The sequence below is a fragment of the Carcharhinus amblyrhynchos genome, chromosome 3, assembly GCF_965287045.1.
Source record: "Carcharhinus amblyrhynchos chromosome 3, sCarAmb.v2.hapA, whole genome shotgun sequence".
Lineage (NCBI taxonomy): Eukaryota > Metazoa > Chordata > Chondrichthyes > Carcharhiniformes > Carcharhinidae > Carcharhinus > Carcharhinus amblyrhynchos.
In genome coordinates, this window is record NC_137326.1 from 98,275,931 (window position 1) to 98,299,410 (window position 23,480).

The 23,480-nt window shown below is 37.9% G+C and overlaps 2 protein-coding genes across 2 annotated transcripts in view; one reads left to right on the forward strand and one right to left on the reverse strand.

Moving 5' to 3' along the window:
• gigyf2 (GRB10 interacting GYF protein 2) overlaps positions 1 to 23,480 on the forward strand; it is a 148,975-nt gene that overhangs the window by 52,901 nt on the left and 72,594 nt on the right. Inside the window, exons 10-11 of the mRNA XM_080185567.1 lie at positions 14,774 to 14,947; positions 22,060 to 22,259. Of these exons, the coding sequence (XP_080041693.1) occupies positions 14,774 to 14,947; positions 22,060 to 22,259 (374 nt within the window). The remainder of the gene's footprint in view (positions 1 to 14,773; positions 14,948 to 22,059; positions 22,260 to 23,480) is intronic.
• kcnj13 (potassium inwardly rectifying channel subfamily J member 13) lies at positions 2,330 to 3,863 on the reverse strand. The gene is made up of 2 exons (XM_080185566.1): positions 3,386 to 3,863; positions 2,330 to 2,946 (listed from the first exon to the last, which is right to left on the reverse strand). The coding sequence occupies exons 1-2, from the start codon at positions 3,861 to 3,863 to the stop codon at positions 2,330 to 2,332; spliced, it is 1,095 nt and encodes a 364-aa protein (XP_080041692.1).

Genomic DNA, 23,480 nt, shown 5'->3' on the forward strand with positions numbered 1-23,480 from the left:
TCTCCTCCTTCAGTTGCCTAAGTGACTTTATAAGTCAAGGTGGCCAACTGTTGTCTACTGGATTTCCATAGCAGTGAAAAATAATATTGCTAATTCGTCCTCCCTCTGTGGATCACAAATTCTGCGGCCTGCTTTTCTTTTTCCTCCTCCCTCCTTCCACAAAACTAAAGAGGTCTACATAAACACCACTTTCCTCCACGAATTCTAATCCTGAATGTACCCCGTTTCCTTAATATGCTGTATGTTGCAAGTGTGGTGTTTTCCTGTGGATCTGGAAAATTGATAGAGTGTAACTATTGACATTCAGAACACTCCGATGTTTGCTGAGTAACTATGTTTCTTTTTCTCCACTATAATATTTGTACATAGTCTATTGTACTCATCTGAATTGACACAGGTTCTAGGTATGGCCCCTTTCAGCTTAATTTCAGAGGGCACCGTCTCCCTTGGAGGCATAGACCTGACGCCGGCAAATGTTTTCATGCTGGCACAATTTCATAAATTGTTAATGTTTCTGGAAACTAGGGAGGCTTGAGTCAGCTGTCTCCCATTAGTTACCATTCTTTTAGTCACATATAACCATCTTTAACTGCATTCAGAGTAATTGTATTTTCAAGAGTGTATAATGCTTGAGGCATCCAAATTGCTTTCATAAACCATAAACAAGCCTTAGAAATTGATGAAAAATGAAAACCTGCAAGTTCCAAGATATATTTACGCTCTTTCTAACAGACTACAGCAATTTAGGTTTTCCACTGTAGGAAATATAAAAATAAATCACTCCTCAATTTTATTGTTTGGGATCATGGTATTGTAGTTTATTTCTACCTGCATATTGAGTTAATTAGCCTAGTGTTTCACTGTAAGGCAATTAATATTTTGAGATCTGTTAATGTGTGAAATATTAGTATGCTTTGAGGAATGTAGATGCACAAATTGGAGGAACACCTTTCTAAATGTGGCAACATCTTATCCCAATTCCTACTTTCTGATTGGCAGAAATGTTTGTATATTTTATCTTCATCGAGAGGGATAACGATGTAGAAGAACTAAATTATTTTTCTATTTCCTATACATTGTGTGTTGACATCAGATATTCTCTAACTAGATTCATCACTGGCTATATGCTGAGTAAAAGTAGATGCTATGTGGAAGGGCAGGAAAATTGAGTTAGAATACATACTTCTAGTTGAAGGGCAAGCATAGGCATAAATATCCTGTGTACTGCTATTTCTGTAAAACTCGCAGCCCTCTCACAACCTCAGCAAAGCAATCCCGATTGCACTTACATGCTTTTTAATTTCTACACATGTGAAGGACTTGAAATTTATATTTTTAGATATTGAATTGGAAATGACTAAACATTTATCTTAATGACATTACAGAAAATAATCTTTCATTTGTCCTCTTCTCTCTACTCAGCCAAATTCTGGACTTCATTTGAGTTACAGACCTCCATTAAAGGGGCGAGAAATTAAAGCAGTTGTATCTTTTTTTTACTTTTTATTTTAACTTTTAACAGACTAAGTTTCCATTGGTAAATATCAACTGTTTAGTCAGTGTTGAAGACCAAGGAGCTGTAGCCAGAGTATTGAAGGCAAAAAGAATTGTAACGCATTTAAAATTTCTGAATCAGCTATACAGTACAATTCAGCCATATTTTCTTGTACTTGCAAGGTGGTCTATTGATATTTAATTTCAGTGTCAGAAATGAAAAATCAAATCATTGTGTGGTTTTTGACAATTTAGCTGTGATTTTCACATGGCTGGTGCAATAAATTGGTTGTACCAAAGTTTAGAACTTGAAATATAGCAAGTAATAGTTTTTATGCCTATTAGAAATAATTCTAATTATTTGGACATTGTGTACCATTATTCCTAATTTTTTTTCTTTCACATTGTTAAACTAACTTTGTTAACTGCCACTCATCCCAGACCTCTGCAGTTCCACAAACATACATGCATAATAAAGCTCCACTGTACTGGCAAACCAGATCTTGAAAATAGATTGCAGAAATAGTACTGGCTGAAATAAACTGTGTAAAGATTGACCATTGCATTTCAAGATTGCTTAGTTGCAAACTTCATCCAACATACTATTTTCTATTTAGGTGGTGATCAAATGATCATCTTATCCTACTGTTAATGACTGACCTCAAAGACCCAGATCCTTGGTTACATTTTAGGACTATAACTTACGGCAGTTGATTTTTAAAAATAAAATATTCAAACCATTTTCAGCTTACAGATCTTAAACTGCTTTTCCTAACAATGGCAGCAGTTTTGTCATTGGGTATTTCCTGGTGGCCCTTTAAAAGTTAGTAATTATTCAGACAGCACTGTCTCTGAATAATATAGTGTCAGTATGATCACCGTTGATGCTGACAACAAAATCATTCTGCTTAGCATCCTTTGGATGAAGAAGCACAGGGAATCCAGGAACTGTCTTGTCAAAGTTTTCCATGGTAATTTTGTAGTAACCTTTGGAAGTGCAGCTTATTACAGAGGCAAACTGTTGACTGAGTTGAATTTCCTCAGCAATATAGGAGGTTCTCTTTTGGCAAGTCTCTCCTGTATCTTCCTGTTCTGCTGTCAAGAAAATTACTATCTCATAGTAGGCTGGCATCTTTCCTTGAATCAGTGGATAAAGAGGGCTGTTTTGATTGATGGTGTGGCAGAACATAAGTGGAAAGACAAGGTATGGACTCTCGTTTGAGTTCATGTTGTCGACGTGAAAGTCGAGGTTTGTCTGATGAAGGTGTTGGTTTTTGTACTCTTGGTATAGAATGGCAGTTACTTTAACGCGTGTTAATGGACTTTGTCTGATGTTGGCTACTCTAAACATCAAACAAGGCTCCCCTTCACGGTTTCCAACAGTAGCAAAGTAACTGAATTTAATTGCAGTTGCTCTAAGCTTTGGTCTGGCAATCTTTGCCACAAAGGCACCTGTAAAAAAAAAAATTAACTTTAATAAGTAAACTTTCTGGAAAAATTATTTCTACTATGAGACACTAGCATATTATTAGTGCTAACGTATATCGTACATTATGACCCCAGAATCAAATCCTCATCCCTTTGTAAGCAATTTAATGAATGTCCCAAGCCATTGTCTTAATATAAAGTGACTGTGCAATCAATAACTTTCATGCTATTTAAAAAGATCAGATATATATACATGAAGGCATTGTAAAGATATTTTTTCATTGTTTGAAGCTACAGTATTTAATAAGCCGTTACATGCCCTGACTGCATATCCACAATTCTTTAAAATGGTTTAGTAGTTGCAGATAATTCAGTCATTCAGACCTTCAAAATCTGCTGAGATTATATAATAAAATTCAGAGAAGCATTTCTCTTGAATTATATTCTTTTAAAGAATAATTACCTGTAATTAAAGCTTCCACCATGAGTCCTAGCAGCATCTGGATTGCAAGAAGTGCAATGGCAGCTGGACAGTCACCATCAGGGTACATGGTTCCATAACCAATTGTAAGCTGAGTTTCCAGGGAGAATGAGAAGGCTGCTGTGAAGCTGTCGATATATTTCACACAGATGGTGTGGTTTTCTGGAGGGTTGTTATGATCGAGCAGATCTAAATCACCATTTGTATATGCCAATAAGTACCAAAAGCAGGCAAAGAAGAGCCAATGAGCAACAAAAGCTCCTGAAAACGTCAGTAACATCCAGCGCCATCTCATTTCCACTAAGATTGACCAGATATCTTTTAGGTGTACAATGCTTTTTCCGCTGAGGGACTCCATCTTGAGATTGCTGTGCCCATTCTTAGTGATGATTCTTTTGTACCGAAATGCTACAAGTGGCGCAGTGACTTTTTCGTCACTATCATTGAAAACCATGTCCATTATTTTGCTCTCCTGGATTAGCTGTAGAACATATTGTCAGAATGTTAGTATTTGCAACTACTGGGAGTTCAATTATCATCTCATTATCTATATTTGTCTTTTTAGCAATTACTTGTGTTGTGGATTTGCAGGATTACTTATTTACCTATTTACTTATTAACTTATTTACTTATTAACCTTTTTTCTATACTACATAAGCAGTTCCATCCTAATGAATAGATTTCATGCACTCTTTCAGTTCAATTCATCTGGTTATTTGATGGGGCATGGGCTTGTGTTTCCCTGAAATTCTTATTGCAGTATTTTGAGAGTGCGCATTTGGAAGTGAATTTATAAAAAAAAATTAATTTTCTTCTTTGAAATTTTGAAGTGGTTAGGAAGGATCCTCGTTGTCAAGTTTTCAGATCGTGTATTTTTTTCAAATTTTTATTGATCCTTTTTGTATACATTAGCTTGATGTTAAATTCTATATCTCAAAGGACAGAGTGGTGTGATAGTAGTTCAATGTCAGATATGGATGGTATATCAAAATTTAAATAAACAGTGATAAATGAAAATTTATTATATAGCCCCTCAGTTTGCCAAATTGCCCCTTGATGTCAGAGGACTAGCTAGAGTAAATGTTTGGGGTTATGGGTATTGGGATTGTTCAGTGCAGACTCGATGGGCCGAATGGCCTCCTTCAGCACTGAAGGGCTTCTAAATGTCATGTGGTAAGGATCTGATTTGAAAAGCATTTTAATTCTGTGTAAATGTAACAAACATGTTCACTGAGCATTTTTTGCTTTATTAACATCAGTTTCATTGAGTAGTAGTCTAAGACTTGACTAGTGGAAGTTTCCTTAACCTGCTAGCCTTGGTTTTTATTCACTAAAGTAGTTGCAGTGGGCAAACTTGATTGGTTTGTGCCTTGCTGAAGTTATATTAATGGTCAATTTCAGAATTATGTTCTCTTTGTTGATTTATTTGGAATAAAGTTTTCTCCAATATTCAGGTTTAAACATCCACAGTGTTTCTTGGATCTTTAATAATTCTGTTCTTTTTAATATCAAATGTATTGATGCAGCTATAGTGCAAATAGTAGTTTAGAAGGCTCCATGTGCTTCAAATTAGAGAAATGCTGCAGATACAATGAACTTTTTAATTCTAGTTACGGAACTCTACATAGAGCTGTTTGATCTAAACATAAGAACATAAGAAATAGGAGCAGGAGTAGGCCATCTAGCCCTTCGAGCCTGCCCCGCCATTCAATAAGATCAATGTCCTGAGTTTGTGTGGATTGCCTGTAGTTATATAGCCTGTGCTGAGATTGGCAAGACTGAGTATGAATCTTTTAGATAATATTGAATTTTTTTCCCCTTCAATTTGGAGGCGTTCATGGAAAGTTCTTTTCAATTTAGGTTCCTGATTTATATTGCAAAGTTTTTAGGTTAGCTTAATAAAATTGACATTGATTTTCTTTGATTCTTTAAAATAGATCCTACTGAAGAAAAAGATATATTTTGCAATTATAAGTTTGTTGGCAACAGTATATTGTAGAATTGTGGCTTGAATGTTGATTTGTACTTAAATCATGTTCAATTCATTGTAGTATATTGAATATAAACTGAAAGATCAATTGTTATCCAAAATGAAAATTTCCATGTTTACTTTGTGAAACATAAGACCTTGACTTTGAGTAATGAGGCACATACAGTTTGCGACTACTTGATACACCAAATGCAGTTTTAAATTTCAGCTGAATAGTTTTTTTGAGTTTTATGATAAGATGTGTTTTATGTAAAACTGTATCACCTAGTGTCATGATACAGATATGAATTAAATTGACTTTAAAAGTTGAATTTAACTTGTTAACATTTATATGTAATAAATTGATCTTCCAGGGACTTTGAATAGGGGTGCAAGCGAATTTACTGTTTCAAAATTAAAGTTTTTTTCCCCTGAATTAAAGCCAGAAGTTTGTTTCGAAAGATACTAAGATTGTGCTTGTTTCTTGCTTAACATTAAATGTTAATATAGCTTTAAAGTTGAATTATTGATGCTTAAGTTTGCATTTAAGTCTTGTGCATTGAATGTAACCTTAACCTTAAGTATCAGAAAATGATTGTGTAAACATGATCTCTTAAAGTTAGTGATTTACACAAGCAAATTATTGTTTGATGTGTGTCATCTAGTTTTATAAGATGAAGTATACTTCAATAAGCTAACATTTCATAAAATCAGGTACTTACCGAAATATGGAAGTTTTACAGATTTCTTCTTGCTTGCAAATTTCATTTGCAGTTTTACAAATGAACGCAAATCTGTTTATTGCGGTGGACACAAGATAAGACTTGTGTTTGCACTGTTATGTTGATCTTCATTATACAGTTACATGGGTTAGGAATGTGAGTATATAGAATATGAGCTATTGTTTCGTTTTAGCCCTAATAAGGTTAGGCATTTTGCCTACAGGTGGCCAATTAAATGGATTGAAATGGTGAGACTTCTTATGTTCTATTTATGATGTTAGGTAGCTCAGGTAAATGTTTAGTACGGAAGTGAATTAAGCTTCTACCCCACCCCCTCCCCAACAAAGCAGCTTTAGTGAAATGGGTTCCTATCAGAACTGAATTTTATTTGCATCAAATATACATCAGAGGTTTGTTTTAAAGGTTACTTAAAATTGTAATTTTTACTTTATAAATAAATGTTTATCTGGATTTAAATATCAATTCTTGATTCTTCATATTTGTAAATCTGAAGAAAATGTCTCAAAAATTGGTCATTTTATAAAGATTTATATTAAAGTTAGGTATTTATGTGTGCACGTTATTAAGTCTGGTCATTCATGACATGCAGTCTTCTAAAATGAAATATAGTTTAACAAATTTAACAAATTAACATTTCACAATATTAGGTACTTACCAAAATATGGAAGTTTTACAAGTATGTTACTGCTTGTAAATCTGGCTTGCCGCTTGATTGATGAATGCAAAAATATTAAGGCAGTGAACACTGAAGATGAGGCTTGTGTGTGCAGTCTTACATGGTACTCTTTTATAGAGTTACATGGGTTATGTACTATATAATCAGCTGCTTCTTTTTAGAACTAATAAAGCCAGCCATTTTGCCAACATGTGGCCAATTAAAAGGGCTGAAATTGAGAGACTTGTCAGGTTGTATTTATGTCGTTAGGTGACTCAGGTTAATATTTATTGGAGAATTACTGTATGTCAAATTTCCTCCTCCACTACCCCTCTGAAAGCAATGTAGGATCCTCATTACTTTTGGTAAAACAGTTCTCATCAGAGGCAGGTCACCTTTTCCAGTTTCTGCTAGCATTTGTTGTAATCACTTAGCTTGTTAAATAACATTAAGATGAATGGCATATCTGAAGTTCAAGCAAAATGTTGTTAAACTTTGATCATTGTGGCATTCAGCTTCTCACACAAGTTAATTCAAAGGAACGCTGTCAAACTTAAATCTCTCCTGACCTTATTATTGAACTGTACCTCCCTCTCTGCAATTGCAGAGCAATATCGATAGCTTTTGAGAAATTAGAAACTTGGATGCTTTGTTCCACTAACAGGAATAGGTGTCGTGTGTGAATGATCAGTGAAGGGAGGGAAAAATGTACATGCAATAAATAAGCTATGCAGGTATCTATATAACCATTGTTAAGTTAAACAGTGAAAATTAATTAAATTCTCGAATGTAGAATATTGTATAGCCTACGGTAGTGAATTGTATTACACTTAACTATTAAATTGAATCTAATCTCAAATTCATAATCTGAAATTGGGCCAGAGTTGCAGCAATTAACTGTTGCCATACTGTCTGATCTTGGCTCCCTCTGGGCTATGTCACTAGAGATGGGCTGGCCATCTTCATACCTGTATGTACTACAAAGGCAGGAGGGCTTTGCACTTGATCTGTGAATGCCCTGAAGATTACCAGCCCATCTCCAATGACACAGCCCAGAGGGAGCTATGACCAGACAGCATGGTGACAGTTAATTGCTGCAACTTTGGCCCTATTAGTGCTGAGATTAGATCCATTTTAATAGTTGAGAATAGTAATTCTTTCAGTTAGCTATACAGTACTTTAGAGGCAATAATTTTAATTAGTTAACTGTTCAGTTAACAATGGTTATGTAGATCTGTATAACTTACTTATTGCATGTGCATTTTTGCCCTGCATTGCTGACCACTTACGTGTCACACCTTGATTAAGAAAGCACATCTGCTTTTTGTTGCTTTTATTGTCCCTTTGGGACAGTTTTCCTGCTTGTATGGTCACAACGAAGGGAAAGGTGAAGTAGTGTAGGAGTTACACTCATAGCGTAGTGGTCGTACAAAACTCTTAAGGACTTGACCCTGCTACTTTCTTTATCCTGTCCTGGTGAAGCTGTTCAGCTCAAAACTTTGATCAAAGCTTCAGAGTGCTGATTATGATGGCTTAGACCCTACAATCACAATGCATAGTGAGTGCTTAAATGTTCACTGCTGTTGAGTGTTGCAGTGGCATCGGAGGTTCCAGAGTGCCAATTTATACCTGACCCCAGAAAATCTAAACTTCAGAAATGGTTCCATAGGGTTGATTGTCCTCCAGGAAGCAGTAAAGGCAAATTTGGGAAGTTTGTCCTATAACACTGGTATACTTTTGGCTGTTCCCTCGTGTACAATTTAAAATGGGAGTGGGGTCAGTAGCATATGCTCCCTCTGGCGAGAACGTCTGGGTGAATTCACTGCCGTTCTCCCACTTGGAGAGGATACAGTTAACTAAAATATTATTTTCCTAGTTGCAAGATTTAGGGACTTAGCTGGCCAGTGGGCTAACTGACAGATGAAAATTAAAAATTCAGGAATTTTACTTGCCCCTTTTTAAATGTGGCTGACATATTGAGATTCAATTTCTAATGAATAACTTTCAAATTTGGTACCTACATGTTTGGAATGTTGGGTGCAGCACATGAGGTAACTTGCATTAGATGTTTGAACAGTGTCTGCTTGGTGCATTAGCTGTGAGGAGCTGGAATTCACACTTGGAATGTGTAGAGTATTTATATAATTTAGATAGAGAGGACCTGCACTTTATAGTGCTTTTCATAACCTCTGAACATTGCAAAGCGCTTTCTAACCAGCACTTTTCAAATCTATTCCATTTTTGGACTGCAAGGACCATGGCATTCAGTTTGTGCCTAACGAGCTACCACAAATAACAACGACATAAATAACTAATTCAGATTACTTTTTAATACACATGACACAAAATAGGAATGATAGTTTTATGTGTGTCAAGCTTTTATTTCATGATAGCCTCTTGACTTTTACCTGCTGCAGGTGTTTAAGTTTAAACTACTAAGTTTATCCCTTTGCCAAACAAGGATGCTACATTGCCAGTTTGCCAGTTCTTTGCAATTTACACATCCAGGTATATTTGTGCTCCTAGGCTCTGCAATGGCACCTCTGACATTCCAAGATCAACGCCATCAGAGTTGGGTGCCATTTTTGCTCTTGTGCTTGACCAACTTTTTAAGTGCAACTTTACCTATTTTCATGCTATATGCTTGCCCACCTTCCCCTTGCATTAGTTCATTCCCATTGTTGCATTCTTCTGTGAGAGTGGAGGCCTACAACTTAGTCTCGTTATTGGTTGAAATATGGTATCAGTGAAGTACGTGGGTCCTTTTCATAGCTCAAAGTTGAGAAGATGTTAGATTAGCAGGGACATGGATCAGCCTTGAAAGTAACCTTTCATTGGGGCAGTAACCTTGATCGGCTGCACAAGACATATGGAGTAGTTATTAAATTTCACAATCAGGTGGAAAGATGGAATTAATAGATAAGCTGCATTTGGAATCAAACTGCTGTTTATTTTTCTCTGTGGCCAGAGGAAATCTAGTGGCGTTTATAATGTGTAGGCTGATCTACAATGCCAACTTTGCCATACATTCAAAATTAAAATCTATCACTTACATTTAGTGGCATTGCCTAGGACAGCACATTTGCTTTTTGTTGATTTTATTGTTCCTACGGGAATAGTTCCAGTATTTCACTGAAGTCCACTATTTCCTTGCTCTGCACAGCCAAAGCAAAAGTGAGAGGACAAAATAAGGAATAGCCGTTCAAAATTTTGACCCTGCTTTTGTTTCTGTCTTGCTCTAAGGAACCTGTTCAGCCAGAAACTTTGATCAGAATTGCACGTGCAAATTGGTGCTGCATAAACACGATGCATGCAATCCTCCTACTTTGAAACTACAACAAAAAAAATGAAATACTCGCCCAAGCAGTAAGGCTGAAAGACTTGGCTAGGCATTGGATTACATAATTTGATGAGTGTTCAGAATTCTGGTGACTTCTTGTGTAGCTGACAGGTTGTGATTCAATCTTTAGCCAATTAACTTTCAAATTTGGCACTTGCATGTTTGGGATTTTAGGGAACTAACTTGCATTGCAGCTTTGAACAATACCTGCCATTCAACTTGGGGAGATTTAAAACTGTTTAATTAGCCAATGATTCTTCTGATCCTAATTTGTTTAGATAAGATATTAAAAAGTCAGTAAAGTGTGTCTTCATTCAAAAAATGTTCGCTACTTCACCTAAAGTTGAGTGATGCATGTCACGGCTGCGATAACAAATATTTCAGTTTAGGATTAATTGGTCAAAAGATGCTGTAAAATCTATGCTGAATTTGTGTGCAAGTTTGTGTTCAACCAAAAACACATGCTTACTTGACTAAAACATAGTGCAGAAGCCTATAGTAAGACTACAATGTTTATTTTCTGTCACTGTCTAAGCATTCACTGATAATTTGGGTTCTTGACCCTTGCACTTAAATTCTCATTGCCAGCATTTGGTCAGAAATCAGTGTTTGAGTTAACGTATCTGGTCCAAAGGAATTTGGACTCAAAGTTAACTCTGTTTTTCTCCACAGATGCTGCCAGATCTGCTTAGTATTTCCAGCATCTGCAGTATTTTGCTTTAATTTTAGCTAATCTTGGTTGCCACAAAAATTGTAAGAGCATGCTTTAAAGACTAACAAAAGCAGCATTCTCTTCATGTCAGCTTTTCTTTAAATGTAGTGGTTTTGATAAATGCAATAAATTAGTTTACAGTAGCAGGACAAAAATGTTCATTAATTAGATATATTTCTACTGTTTTCAAAATATTTTTCTGACACAAAGTTGTTGATGCCACCACAAGTGAAATTTGGCACTTGAGTGAACAGGGCAACCAACAAAGTATTTCCACAATCAATTAGATTTAAGGATTTGGAAACGGGTACAGAAAGGACTGAGGAGAAAGATGAATTCAACATCAGATCAAACATACCGGCAAAATAAAGTAGGAAAAAATTGGATTAAGGAAAAAAATTAAATGTTAAATACGACTTATCTCCATGAAAAATTCAAAGCTTGAAGGGGTGAGACCCCACACAATAGTTAAGAAAACAGAAATAATTAACATGGCATTAAAATGTCTAACTTGATTTTCTGGGGCAAGATTAATGGGCAAATACAGCGGGCTCATTAAAAAGGAGGCAGGCTGAGGATGCTGTTTTCGGAACAGCATGACACAAGCGGCAAATGTTGGATATTGATATTTAACTGTGCATCTGCTTGCTTTAAGTTGGACTATTTATTCCAACTAACGGTGCCCATTAACTTTGTTTTGGCAGCAAATTCTGATTGTGTGTGGTGTTTCCTTTTAAAATTTTTGTTAAATATAGGAATCTCAAAAAAAACTCTTTATTTCACCGGCATCCTGCAGTAGCACGCTCTCACCAACTTTTACAAATGCACCATAGAAAGCATTCTTACTGGTTGTATCGCAGCTTGTATGGTTTCTGCTCAGCCCAAGACTGCAGGGAATGACAATGTCGTGAATGTAGCCCAAACCATCACACAAACCAGCCTCCTATCCATTGACTCTGTCTACACTTATTGCTGCCTTGGCAAAGCAGCCAGTATAATTAAGGACCCCACACACCCAGGACATTGTCTCTTCCATCTTCTTCCATTGGGAAAAAGATAACAAAAGTCTGAGGTCATGTACCAATCAATTCAAGAACAGCTTCTTCCCTGCTGCTGTCAGACTTTCAGATGGCCTTACCTTGCATTATGTTGATCTTTCTTTACACCCTAGCTATGACTATAACACTACATTCTGCACTCTTTCTTTCCTTCTCTATGAATAGTATGCTTTGTCTATATAACGCAAGAAACACTACTTTTCACTATGTTAATACATGTGACAATAATAAATCAATAATGGAGTTGTTGGCCAATCATGGTAATTAATTTGTATCATTTCGACTACAACAGATTCAAAATCATTAGATCTTCCAAGCAGGCTATGCTTCATCACTGTTTCCCATAATATTATTTGAAATTAATCTAATTTTCATTTTAATCAATCAGTGCTAACGGCTTCCACCTTAGAAAACCGTTTCATTGACTGGCCCCACACTATTATTTTATGTGGATTTATTTTGAATTGAGTTGCAATTCAGGCTGTGTCGAGTCTGAACACTCTACTGCTCTAGACCAGATAAAATAGCGCATCATGATCCATGTTATGTAGTTGCTGTAAAAACGCTAAAAAGAACAATAAATCATATCCCAATCCTTTTCCAATCAGAACATACTAATTGCACAGTCTCCTACAATCCAATTCCTTAATTCTCTTGGTCTTTCAATGGCTGTATTATCCTTTTTGTACCATAGAATCCTACAGTGCAGGAGAAGGCCATTCGGCCCATTGAATCTGCACTCACCATAATCCCATCCAGATCTTAAATTGACCCAGAAGGGTCAATTTAGCATGGCTAATCCACCTAACCCACACATCTTTGGACCATGGGAGAAAACCAGAGCACCCAGAGGAAACCCATGCAGACATGGGGAGAATGTGCAAATCCCACACAGACAGTGACCTAACCTGGGAATTGAACCTGGGTCCCTGGCACTGTGAGGCAGCAGTGCCAACAACTGTGCCAACCTGTTGTCAGTATACACTGACAACAAGAAATTTTTGATAAAACGTTGAGGCATATGGGAAAAAGTGGTTCACTGAAAATAAAGCATTTGTGGATACTAAACCAGAAGATCTTTTGATCTGGTCTCCATTCCTGACCTTGGGGTGCATGCACATCAATAACTTTAAAATATTGTTATGACAATCAAACTCCATTTAATAATAAATCTGGGAGTGAGTTGAAGTAAAAAAGTAAAGTTTATTTATTAGTCAAAAGTAAGGCTTATATTAACACTGCAATGAAGTTATTGTGAAATTCCCCTAGTCCGGCACCTGTTTGGGTCATTGCACCTAAGCAGCACGTCTTTCAGATGTTCAACAGAAAGCTGACTGTCATTTCTTCAGCTACCTGCTGAGCCAGACTGAGAGGCTGTGGGCACTTAATCTTGTCTAGTGGACATTACAGGTAACAAAGTATTGTAATTGGTGAACAGTATTTGTTATCAAGTCACCTATTAATCATTGATTTGCATTAACCACTTAAATCCCAATTTGGTTTGGGTGTTCTAAATTAATTATGTGGAGAGCTATAGTCTTGCACATTGTTGGCCGGTTTCTATCAATTTTCTATCAGTTTGAATAGCATATCTTAGAACTTTGCTTGCCTGTGATATTTCCCTCATGGTTGGTTCACCAATTCCCACTCCTTGTTCAGGATCACGTAAGATATGTCTGGTTGAGGGAATTCCCTTCTGGAACTTTCCCACAGTGAGTTAATGAATGTCCTTTGCAGGGGAGAAAGTAAAAACAGTATTTTTTTTGGTAAAGCATCCAGGAATGTTTGGATTTGGATAATGGATAAGTTTTATTGTTGTGGTTTAGGATCTTTTTGTATGCTTTAATTGGAATATCTTAATTAACCCATGAAATAAAACTCAACACCACTTAAAATTCAAAAGAACATAAGAAATTCAAGGAAATGGTGATTACTGTATAGCCATTTGAGCCTACTCTGTCATTCTGTACAATCACAGCTGCTTTTGCCTCCCCTCTCTCACTTGCTCACAAATCTGAGAGATCAGATATCTACATTCAATGATGGAACATTCTTAATCCACTGGTAGAGAATTCCAAAGATTCACTACTTTCTGCGTGAAGAGATTTAAGGACGGCTCACTAGTTAGCCCTGCAGTCTACCAGTGCCAGGGACCCAGGTTCCATTCTGGCCTTGAGTGTCAATGTGAGTTTGCATGTTCACTCTGTGTCTGCGTGGGTTTCCTCTGGGTGGTCGGGTTTCCTCCTGCAGTCCCAAGATATCCAAGTTAGTGGGATTAGTGGGGTAAATGCATGGTGTTAAGGAAATAAGGTGGGGGTGGGCCTGGGTAAGATGGTCTGTCAGAGAGTTTGTGTAGACTTGATGGGCTGTATGTCTTCCTTCTGCCCTGTAGGGGTTCTGTGATTTCTCAATCTCAGCCCTAAGCAGGCTACCCCTTCTCTTGGTCTTCATATTCTAGATTCCTTACCCAGGGAAAATAACAGCTCTGTCACTGCCCTGTCAGAGTATGGTACACTATCTTTTTCGTCCCATTGGAAAGTTCATGGCAGACACTGATGGCTACAGTGAAGAAAACTGGTCAAAAATAAGATTCATTTCTTGAAATTAATAATCTGTTAGATTGTATGCAGCATAAGCAGTCGGTAGAAATAGCAAACTTTGGGTTTCCTCCGGGAGCTCTTGTTTCCTCCCACAGTCCAAGGATGTGCAGGATAGTTGGATTGGTCATGCTAAATTGCCTCTTAGTGTCAGGGGAACTAGCTAGGATAAATGCATCAGGTTAAAGGGATAGAGTCTGGGTGGGATTGTGGTTGGTGCGGACGCGATGGGCCGAACGGCCTCTTTCTGCACTGTCGGATTCTATGATTCTATGATTCATGCTTTTTGTATTTAGGGAGACCGACTTTTGAAGAATTGGGATCATCAACAAGAAAGCATGAATTCACCCGTTCAGAGAGTGAAAACTGGCGAGTCTGCAGAGATGAGCAGAATGGTGAGGACGATGATGGAGGTTGGCGTTTAGCAGGTCCTCGTCGAGAAGGGGACAGATGGCAACCTCATAGTCCAGGTATGGGAGCTGAATACATTTTTGGCCAACTAATGCTAAAATGCTTGGCATCTGTCATGCTGTACTTCATGTATTAACATACAGCATGCACAGTAGGACTCTGACTTTATTCCAATCAGGGGTTGTTGGTGAAATAGCTGCATTGTAGAAACCTCTCAACATAAGGATGAAATAATAAATTTAAAGGTAATATTTTAAAATGTTCAGTACAATGTTGTAGCTTGAGATATGTCAGGTGTTGAGGCTACTTTATAATTTGAAATGCTAGATAATGAATGTGATAAATTCACTTGAAAATAGATGGAAATAGCCAATTTATCCAAATGATATATATTATACTAAAGTTAAATTTACCAATCCTTGCCAATCAGATTATTCTGTTAGATATCATCTTCCTGTGGAATATAAGGTCATTTTAATTATTTTATTTCCACTAGATTTCTGTGCATGATGATTTAATGTTTAGTCTTACTTCCAATGTAGTGGTTCCAGGTTAGCAATGCAATGTACCATTCAGAGTCACAATACTTAATTGGAGTTACTCTCTAGATGCTGTGATGTCACATTGCATGTTAGCTAGTAGAACTGAGTGATGTACAGTGTTGTCCTGCAGTATTCAGTTATGGCTAATTCTGCATGCAGTTGCTCTCTTTTACCACTTGATGGCTCTGCACCTATTCCTTTGTTATTGTGTTATTTGGAATTCAGGTTTACCAGCCCTTCTGGTTGCATGTCTTTTTGTGAATCATAGCCTATTTTTACCTGTTCTACTTGTGAACTCCTGCAACTCAGAGACCTTGGTTACTTGGCTGTGAAGCTATGGAAGCATTGGCCCATTTGCCAAGCATGGATGGTGGAACCTACAGTAAACCAAAGGAAGTGGGTGACTTGTTCCTGTGTGAATTGGCAACCAGGTGCCCTATTTAGATGATCTGTGGATCATGGAGCATCAGCCTAACTGTGGGGAGTGGTATGTTGTTTTAGTTTTCCCAACTAAGAAATCTCATTGCTTTGGATTGAATATTGTTTCTGCTGTAATTGGCAGCAGCAATAGATTACTGATCACAGGTTATTTTAATGCCTCCTCGCACATCCATACAATGTTTGCTGGCTCCCTTCTCTTTCCTTGGTGCTGAAAATCTTTTCACTGAGCTCCTCACCCTCTCACCCCCATCCCCTCAAATCTAAGATGCTTCTGCCACCTTTTAGTCACCTTGTCTCATCCAGTAGCCCCTTCTGTGCTTCTGGAGTCCTCTGCAATCTTGATTCCTTTATTTCTCTACACTCAAATCTGGTTAACTTGAATACTATGCTTGGTTTTGACTCCCTGGCCCAATGTTTCACTTAGCCTAGGAAAATATGAGTTATGTCTGTTTCTGGCTTCTGAAACCTGAACCTTCCTCTATGCATTCCCGCCATATTTCAGTCTTGGAGAGATATGGCTGGTGAGGGTTTGGGTTTTGTGAAGAGTAATGCCATGCAAAAAGAGTGTACAAAAGGGGCTGGCTTGGTTGTATTCCTGGCTTAGTTTTGAAAACTCATCAAATTCGCACGCACAATTGGTAACCTATAAGTAGGTTTGATTTATTTGAAGGATACAACGAATATGTAAAATTACAGGATAGCTCATTGGACAGGTCTGTGGTATGGATTCAGCAAGCAACAGCTTCACCCTCTCCATTTGACTACCGGTCACTTGCTGCTTCAAATCCTGTTCCCGCGATGTGTGCATCATTTGCATATTCTCTTACTGATACCGCAACATTCCCCCCTTCTCCCCGCACCCCCCCACCCCCAAGCTAGCATTGCATACATTAAGACATGTGGAAAACTATTTACATGGAAGATAGATCCAAGAGTTTGCATAAAGTATAGGTGGTTTACTAATCCTCTCAGATCTCAGGATGGTATAACTTGTCTGATATGTGAATCATCACTGGTATTCTGGACTCATGGGTGCATTGGCAAGCTGTGTATTATCAGAATGGTGAACGAGAATGACTGCATGAAAACAATTTCACTTTCCGAGTTCATCTTTGACTCTGCTGTAGACACGGTTGGAGTGCTGGGTGTTATACAACTAGCAGTTCCCTTCCTTGGTTTTTGTTTCTCCTTAAGGTTTCCCTATTTGGTACTGCGCCTCATCAGATCTAGTCTCACTGCAAGCCTTGCTTACGCAGTAGCCAGCTTCCGTGCTCTTATGTATGACCCAAACCTTCAGTTTTACATGCAGAGTGGACAGTTCCACACCCATGTGTTGGTTGTGTGCTGTCTTCACTCTTCCTTGTTTTTTTAAGAAGTTCCTTTTGCACTCTGAGAATTTGGACAACTGTTGGCTTGGCAAGGTTGCCCTAATCTACTTAGCAAATGTGAATTCCGCTAGTGATGGTAAACCCATGTCCAAAGCTGTCATCCTCATGTGTAACATAGAGATCTTGTTTTGTTTCTCTGCACTTCACGATTAATGCCTCAATAGTGCAAAGCATGCTCTCAACGTGACTGTTGGATGTGAGATAGTGTGGCAAGACTGACATATGATTTGTGCCCCATTTAGCACCCAACCCTTAAAGGTCTACCAGTATATTGAAGCCCATTGTTTGATATGATCTCTCCAGGCATACCAAACTCAATATTGCGTCAGCCATGGCCAAACTCGAGGTATCCTTCAGCTATATGATGATTGGAATCTTGGAAAAATAATTGGTCGTTCGGAGAAAGTTGTTGCCATGGGCAGTGAGTAAATTTGTTGCGAGTTTGAGCCAAGGCTGTGATGGAACTTGGTGTGGGTGTGGTGATTCATTTTATTGGTGTGGTGGTGCCTCTAATATGCTTCACATATTGTCACTCCCTTCTCAATATCATTGATGCCTGGCCAATACAGAATTTCCTTTGCTTGGTGTCTCATTTACTTTATTCCCCTGGTGAAACTGATGATATGTTCTAGTGAAAACTCCTGCTTTTCTTTGGAAATCATGCCACTTTGAAATATCTCATTCATCTCTGTACAGCCAAAAACATCTTGGGGCAACTGGCACTTTTTACACTGTATAAGGCCAGCCAGCTCCAAAAACCTTCCACAATGACTTCAATGATGGATCACTTGCTATTTTATATTTGTGTTGACCAAAACTCATCAGATTTACATTGAATGCATCCTCTACTTTGATTGCTACATTATCTGCTTACAGGTCTAGCAAAACATTCACAGTTTTTCTTTTGGATTTGGTAACCAGCACATTTTGCTATATATCTTGTAACAGAGTTAGGGTTTATATTCCTGTACTTTAATCAGACATCTCTGTAGTCTGGGTGGGGCACTCATCAGTGGCTTGTGACAAGTCATCACCAATGGTTTGTGGTCAGTTTCCATAATAAGTAGTTTACCAAATAGATACATGTCTGGTGAATAGGCAGATGTTACACATCCCCTAAGTTTGCGTGGCCAGAATGGATCCCAGAACTGGAATATATAGAATCGAAGCAATTAATCTATCCACAGACGAGTCCTTCACAATGAGCGGCTGCTATTATTGAGTGTAAACTTTGGCCATACTCTTGGTTTTGCCTATTACCACAACATCATTGGAAATGTATATATATCCAGAAACATTCTATAGTTCTATCCATATGCTGCTGAAACAGACCCTGACTTGGAAAAACAGGAAAGTAATCTCTGGTGGAAGGATGTTCCAGATGGTGGCCTGAAAGCATAGATTTCTTAAGATTATTCTGGCAAATGAACCACCAGTATCCATAGATAAAAGCAAAATGCTGCAGATGCTGGAATCTGAAACAAAAACAGAAATGCTAGAAAACCTCAGCATCTATGGAGAGAGAATAGTGTCAATGTTTTGAGTCAGAATTACTCTTCAGAGCTCTGCAGGTGTTGTCCCAGCCACAGTGGCTTCATCTTTGCTGTTATATTTTAGTAGTGTATCAGTAAAGTTTATTTATTAGTCACAAGTAGGCTTACATTAACATTGCAATGAAGTTACTGTGAAAATCCCCTAGTCGCCACACTTCAGCACCTGTTCAGTTACACTGAGGGAGAATTTAGCATGGCCAATGCCCTAACCACCACGTCTTTCAAACTTTGGGAGGAAACCAAAGCATCTGGAGGAAACCTATGTTAACATGGGGAGAATGTGCTGACTCTGCAGAGTGACCCAAGCCCAGAATTGAACCCGGGCTGCTGGTGCTGTAAGGCAGCAGTGCTAACTACTACTATGCCACTGTGCTGCCCTTCTGTGACTGTGACTTTTTTTTCTTTTAAAAGGTCTTTTTGGAAGACTTTGATTGTTATTAAAATAATGACTGGCTCCATTATCCATCCAGACAGCTTAGTCCTTGCTCTTATCATGGAACCTGTTGACAAACTGATCAATTGATTCTTGTGGTGGTTTTCTGTAAACCATCAGCTCCAGTCAATGTATTCTGAAGTTCACCTTTATATGAAGTTACTCTTCCAGCATGTTTTCCCACAGCTTAACAGCATTGTCATTCTCCATAGAGAGGCCCCAAGTATTCACTGTATTTGTAATGGCTTTCTTTACTTTCACCGCTTTTTTATCCGGTTCTGTAACAGATAAATCTACAAAGCATAATCCCATCCCTTGTTTAAAAAGTTTGAATAGGATTTCTGTTGCCTTCCACCTCATGTTGGGGAATTTAGTGGTCATCCTTTTAAAGTTCCCCATCTTTTACAGAACCCCACAACTTATGGCTTTACTCTGTCGAGATTCAGCAGCGCAGCTGCTTTTTAAATAATTTTTTGGCTGCTGTTCAGGTTTTTACTTTACTAAATCCAATGGTGCTATTCTCCCATTTTGTGTTTTTTTGGCTTATGCATTGCAGTATAACTCAACAGATAGATCTGCTGAAGGAATTGAGCACCCTCCATTACTCAACAAAAGCTGCAACACCTTCACTATCTGTTGGTCACATTCCATTTGACATCGGTTCCTTGATGTGCATTATTTGTATATTCTCCTAAAGTGATATCTAAATAGGTAGAAGGCCTGCCTGGTTCTCGGGGACAGCAGCTCAACTTCCAGCATCATTCTTGTGTCCCATAGACCTCACCCACCACCCACTCTGTATACATCCATGCCCCTTTCCATAACTACTCAGAGTATCTACTACGGGCAAACCTTTGGATATCTTTGAAACAGACACTTAAAAAAATTAACAATATAGTGGAGTTGTCATTCAAATACCCTTCATATTGAAAAAACTCATTCATAAAAGTCATTCAAAAAATTAAAGCCATATGGTCATTCTGTTGTTTTAAAAAAAGTCACCCATCACATCAAAGATATTCCTTTTATAATATCTTAAGAACTGTCAACAAAAATGTGAATGTTTTTAGCAAATGAACCTAGAGTGTTGAAACTCAGCCAACCATTCATAATGAACTCGAGTATGATAAAAATCCTTGAAAATGTGAAATGTAGAGTCTATTAGAAAAACATTTTATTGAAAAGTAATCATGGTAGCCAGCGCCGAATTTTAATAATATTTAAGTCTGAAACTGAAGAAATGAATGACCTTTTTTCCTGCAACTAGAGCAGATATCTTATCAATTCGAAGTGATCTAGCAGCTGTTAGTTTTTTCCCCCCTTAAATGCAAGCTGCTGAAGGTTTTTCAATTCGAGTCAGCTCTGGTATTTCAGTCACTTCAGATCATCACACCAGAGACTCCAAGCAATATTTTCTTCAGTTTTGAACGTACAGAAGCACTTACCGAATGAGAAAATTACTCCGATACATCTCAACACTTAATTACATTGACCAGCACTGTTTTTGTCTTTGCAGGACAAGCCCTTTAATCATTGTAGTTAAAACATTTAATGCAGTTGAAATATTGCAACACAAACTACAATATATGGTCTTTTTAGCACTTATCTATCAGAATGTTCCTGACTCCTCAGCAGTACAAACTCTGTAACAAAGTTTTGTTTTTAGACCTTCCAAAACTCACACCATGTAAAATAGGTTGAATGTGTGGGGAGGGAGGATATTCAGATTTCCTCTCAGGTTTATAATGATGACCCTGACCTAAGGAGAGGTGTTGGTGAGCTCAAGAAAGCACATCAAATTAAATTAGAGCAAAAAACTCCAAGTTTTGTGTCATCACGCCCCCAGCCCTATCCCATTCCCACATCACCAGACAAAAATTCAGCCCCATTAGCAATGCCACAGGCAGTTGGCTAATAGAAAAATCATGCTGTGTGGATTTATGTAGCATAATTTACTCCTATATATCCAGTGTAGATTTGTCATTTATATACAGAGAATACTGGTGATCCCTCAGACAGAATTTTATAAACACCAGCCCAAAGGTTAAAAAAGTAACTACCATATTGGAGCATGATTTGTTGCTTTGGTTACATTTATAATGAGGTATGAAGGGAGGAACAGTTAGAAGCCTCAGAACACCAGGCTAAAGTCCAATAGGTTTATGTGGAATCCTAAGCTTCAGGTGAGCAGCACTCCAAAAGTTTGTGATTCTAAATAAACCTGTTGAACTTTAACCTGTATGGTGAGACTTCTTACTGTGCCCACCCCAGTCCAATGGCTTCGTTTCCACATCATAAAGGGAGGAAAAAAGAGGGAAAATAGTTGCACTTTGGGCAGCTTTTACTTAAAGATACCTGAATAGACATTGTGAGTATTGAAAGTTCTGACCTGTTCCTTGCTTGAGTTATGCCATGCATTTGAACAGTTGTCATATCCAGAGCAGGCACTTCTAAAGGAACGTTGGAAAGAAAAACATTTGTAAAGGTATAAAATGCTAAGGCAGAGAAATGGGTAAAGCATTGTCAATTACAATTGCCATAATGCTTATAATCAACTAGGCGTTTCAGGATAATGATCACAAATAGGAGCTAAGGTCAAGTTCTCATTCCTAATTGGTACGCTCAGGCTGATGGTGTATCTACCCTGTTGAACAAGTTCACTACACAAAGGGCAGTGAACCGAGGCCTTTTTTGGTCATGTTTAACGTTCCTTACTATTAATAGCATTGTTGCTGTTGAGCATTTACATGATTTTTAGTGTTACTTAGTGTACAAACTTTTTCCAAACGTTTTAACGTGGGTCACGTTCTACAGGTTGGAGAGAAGCCACAGAACGCAGAAGACGGTTTGATTTTGATTACCGAGATCGAGATGATGAACGAGCTTACAGACGTGTGCGCTCTGGTAGTGGCAGTATGGATGATGAAAAGGACAGCTTGCCAGAATGGTGTCTGGAGGATGCAGAGGAGGAGATGGGAACGTTTGATTCTTCTGGAGCATTTATGTCCTTGAAGGTTGGGTAATTGTAATTTCTTAGATCTCTCTTAATTTGTGTAAGTCACTTTGTGAGGGAATTTGTCTAATGGTAGGTAACTTAATTTAACCATGTGTTTTCAAATCTACATTTAATATTAACAGTGGCATCAGTTTCTATCTGAAACAATAGTGATTGACACCTCTCACCTTGATAATGAGTCCAAATCCTGCCCACACAAATGAAGTTGGAAATAGTCTTGGGTAAGCTTGCAGTGTGTACGGTAAAATGCTTTGATTTGATGGAAGTTCAGAAGGATCAATAAAACGACCAGTTGCAAAACAAAAGGTGTATATATAGTGTAATAATGTTAAGATTTTTGAGTCTGGAGCTGAGGGATGTTACCTGGTCAATGTTTGTTTAAAAAAGGATATGAATGATGTTAAGATGCCATCGCTGATTGGGAATATTTGTGACTGAGGCTGGAACATCTTTATTGTAATGGAGTTGGTTTGTTGAAATACTGCATAATTACTAATGGCTTTAAATATGTGCTTATGGTATAGAAAGAAACAACTAATATGTTTTCTGACCTCCAGGTTTGTCAAAGTGCCTCACAGTCAAATGAGTGCTTGTGATCTGTAGTTACTGTATATTACAGGAAAATATGATGGCCAGTTTATGCACAGCAAAGTCAATGAAAAAGCCACAAAATTAAACCACTGGATATTCGGGTTTTAGCTATGTTGGTTGAGAATAAATGTTTGCCAGAACACCAGAACAATCCAGTTCTTGAAACAAGTACTATAGGATTTTTTTTACATCTGCTTGAATGAGAAGACAGGCCTTTGGGTGCACAACACTTTCTTAGTAATAGATTGAGGTGTCATTCGCGATTGACTTCTCAAGTGAAATGGGCTTGAAACCACAATCTTCTGATTATTGTGAGAGCACTGTTACTGAACCAGTGTTGTTGAAGGTAGAGTTTATGAATCCTCATGACCTTTTACTCATTCATTGCATGCCCTCTTGTCGCATCTCCCACTGACCTCCACCAGCCTCCAAAACCAAACCCACCCCCTCTGAATTTTTATTCATTCTGGGGATGTTTGCACCATTACAAAGCTGACATTTACTACCTATCCCTGGTTGTTGGGGAGGTGGCAGTGGACTATCTTCTTGAACCATTGAAAACAATGGATAAAAGCATGTTTCAGAAGACAACTAAGTTATAAAAACATAGAACAAGAAGCTGATTGTG

What these genes read in the sequence shown, in the direction of transcription:
- kcnj13 (XM_080185566.1), bottom strand. Translation starts at nt 3,863, where the DNA reads ATGGACATGGTTTTCAATGATAGTGACGAAAAAGTCACTGCGCCACTT. An exon ending in GGTGGAAGCTTTAATTACAG is followed by an intron (nt 2,947 to 3,385) that starts GTAATTATTCTT and finishes TTTTTTTTACAG; the next exon opens with GTGCCTTTGTGGCAAAGATT.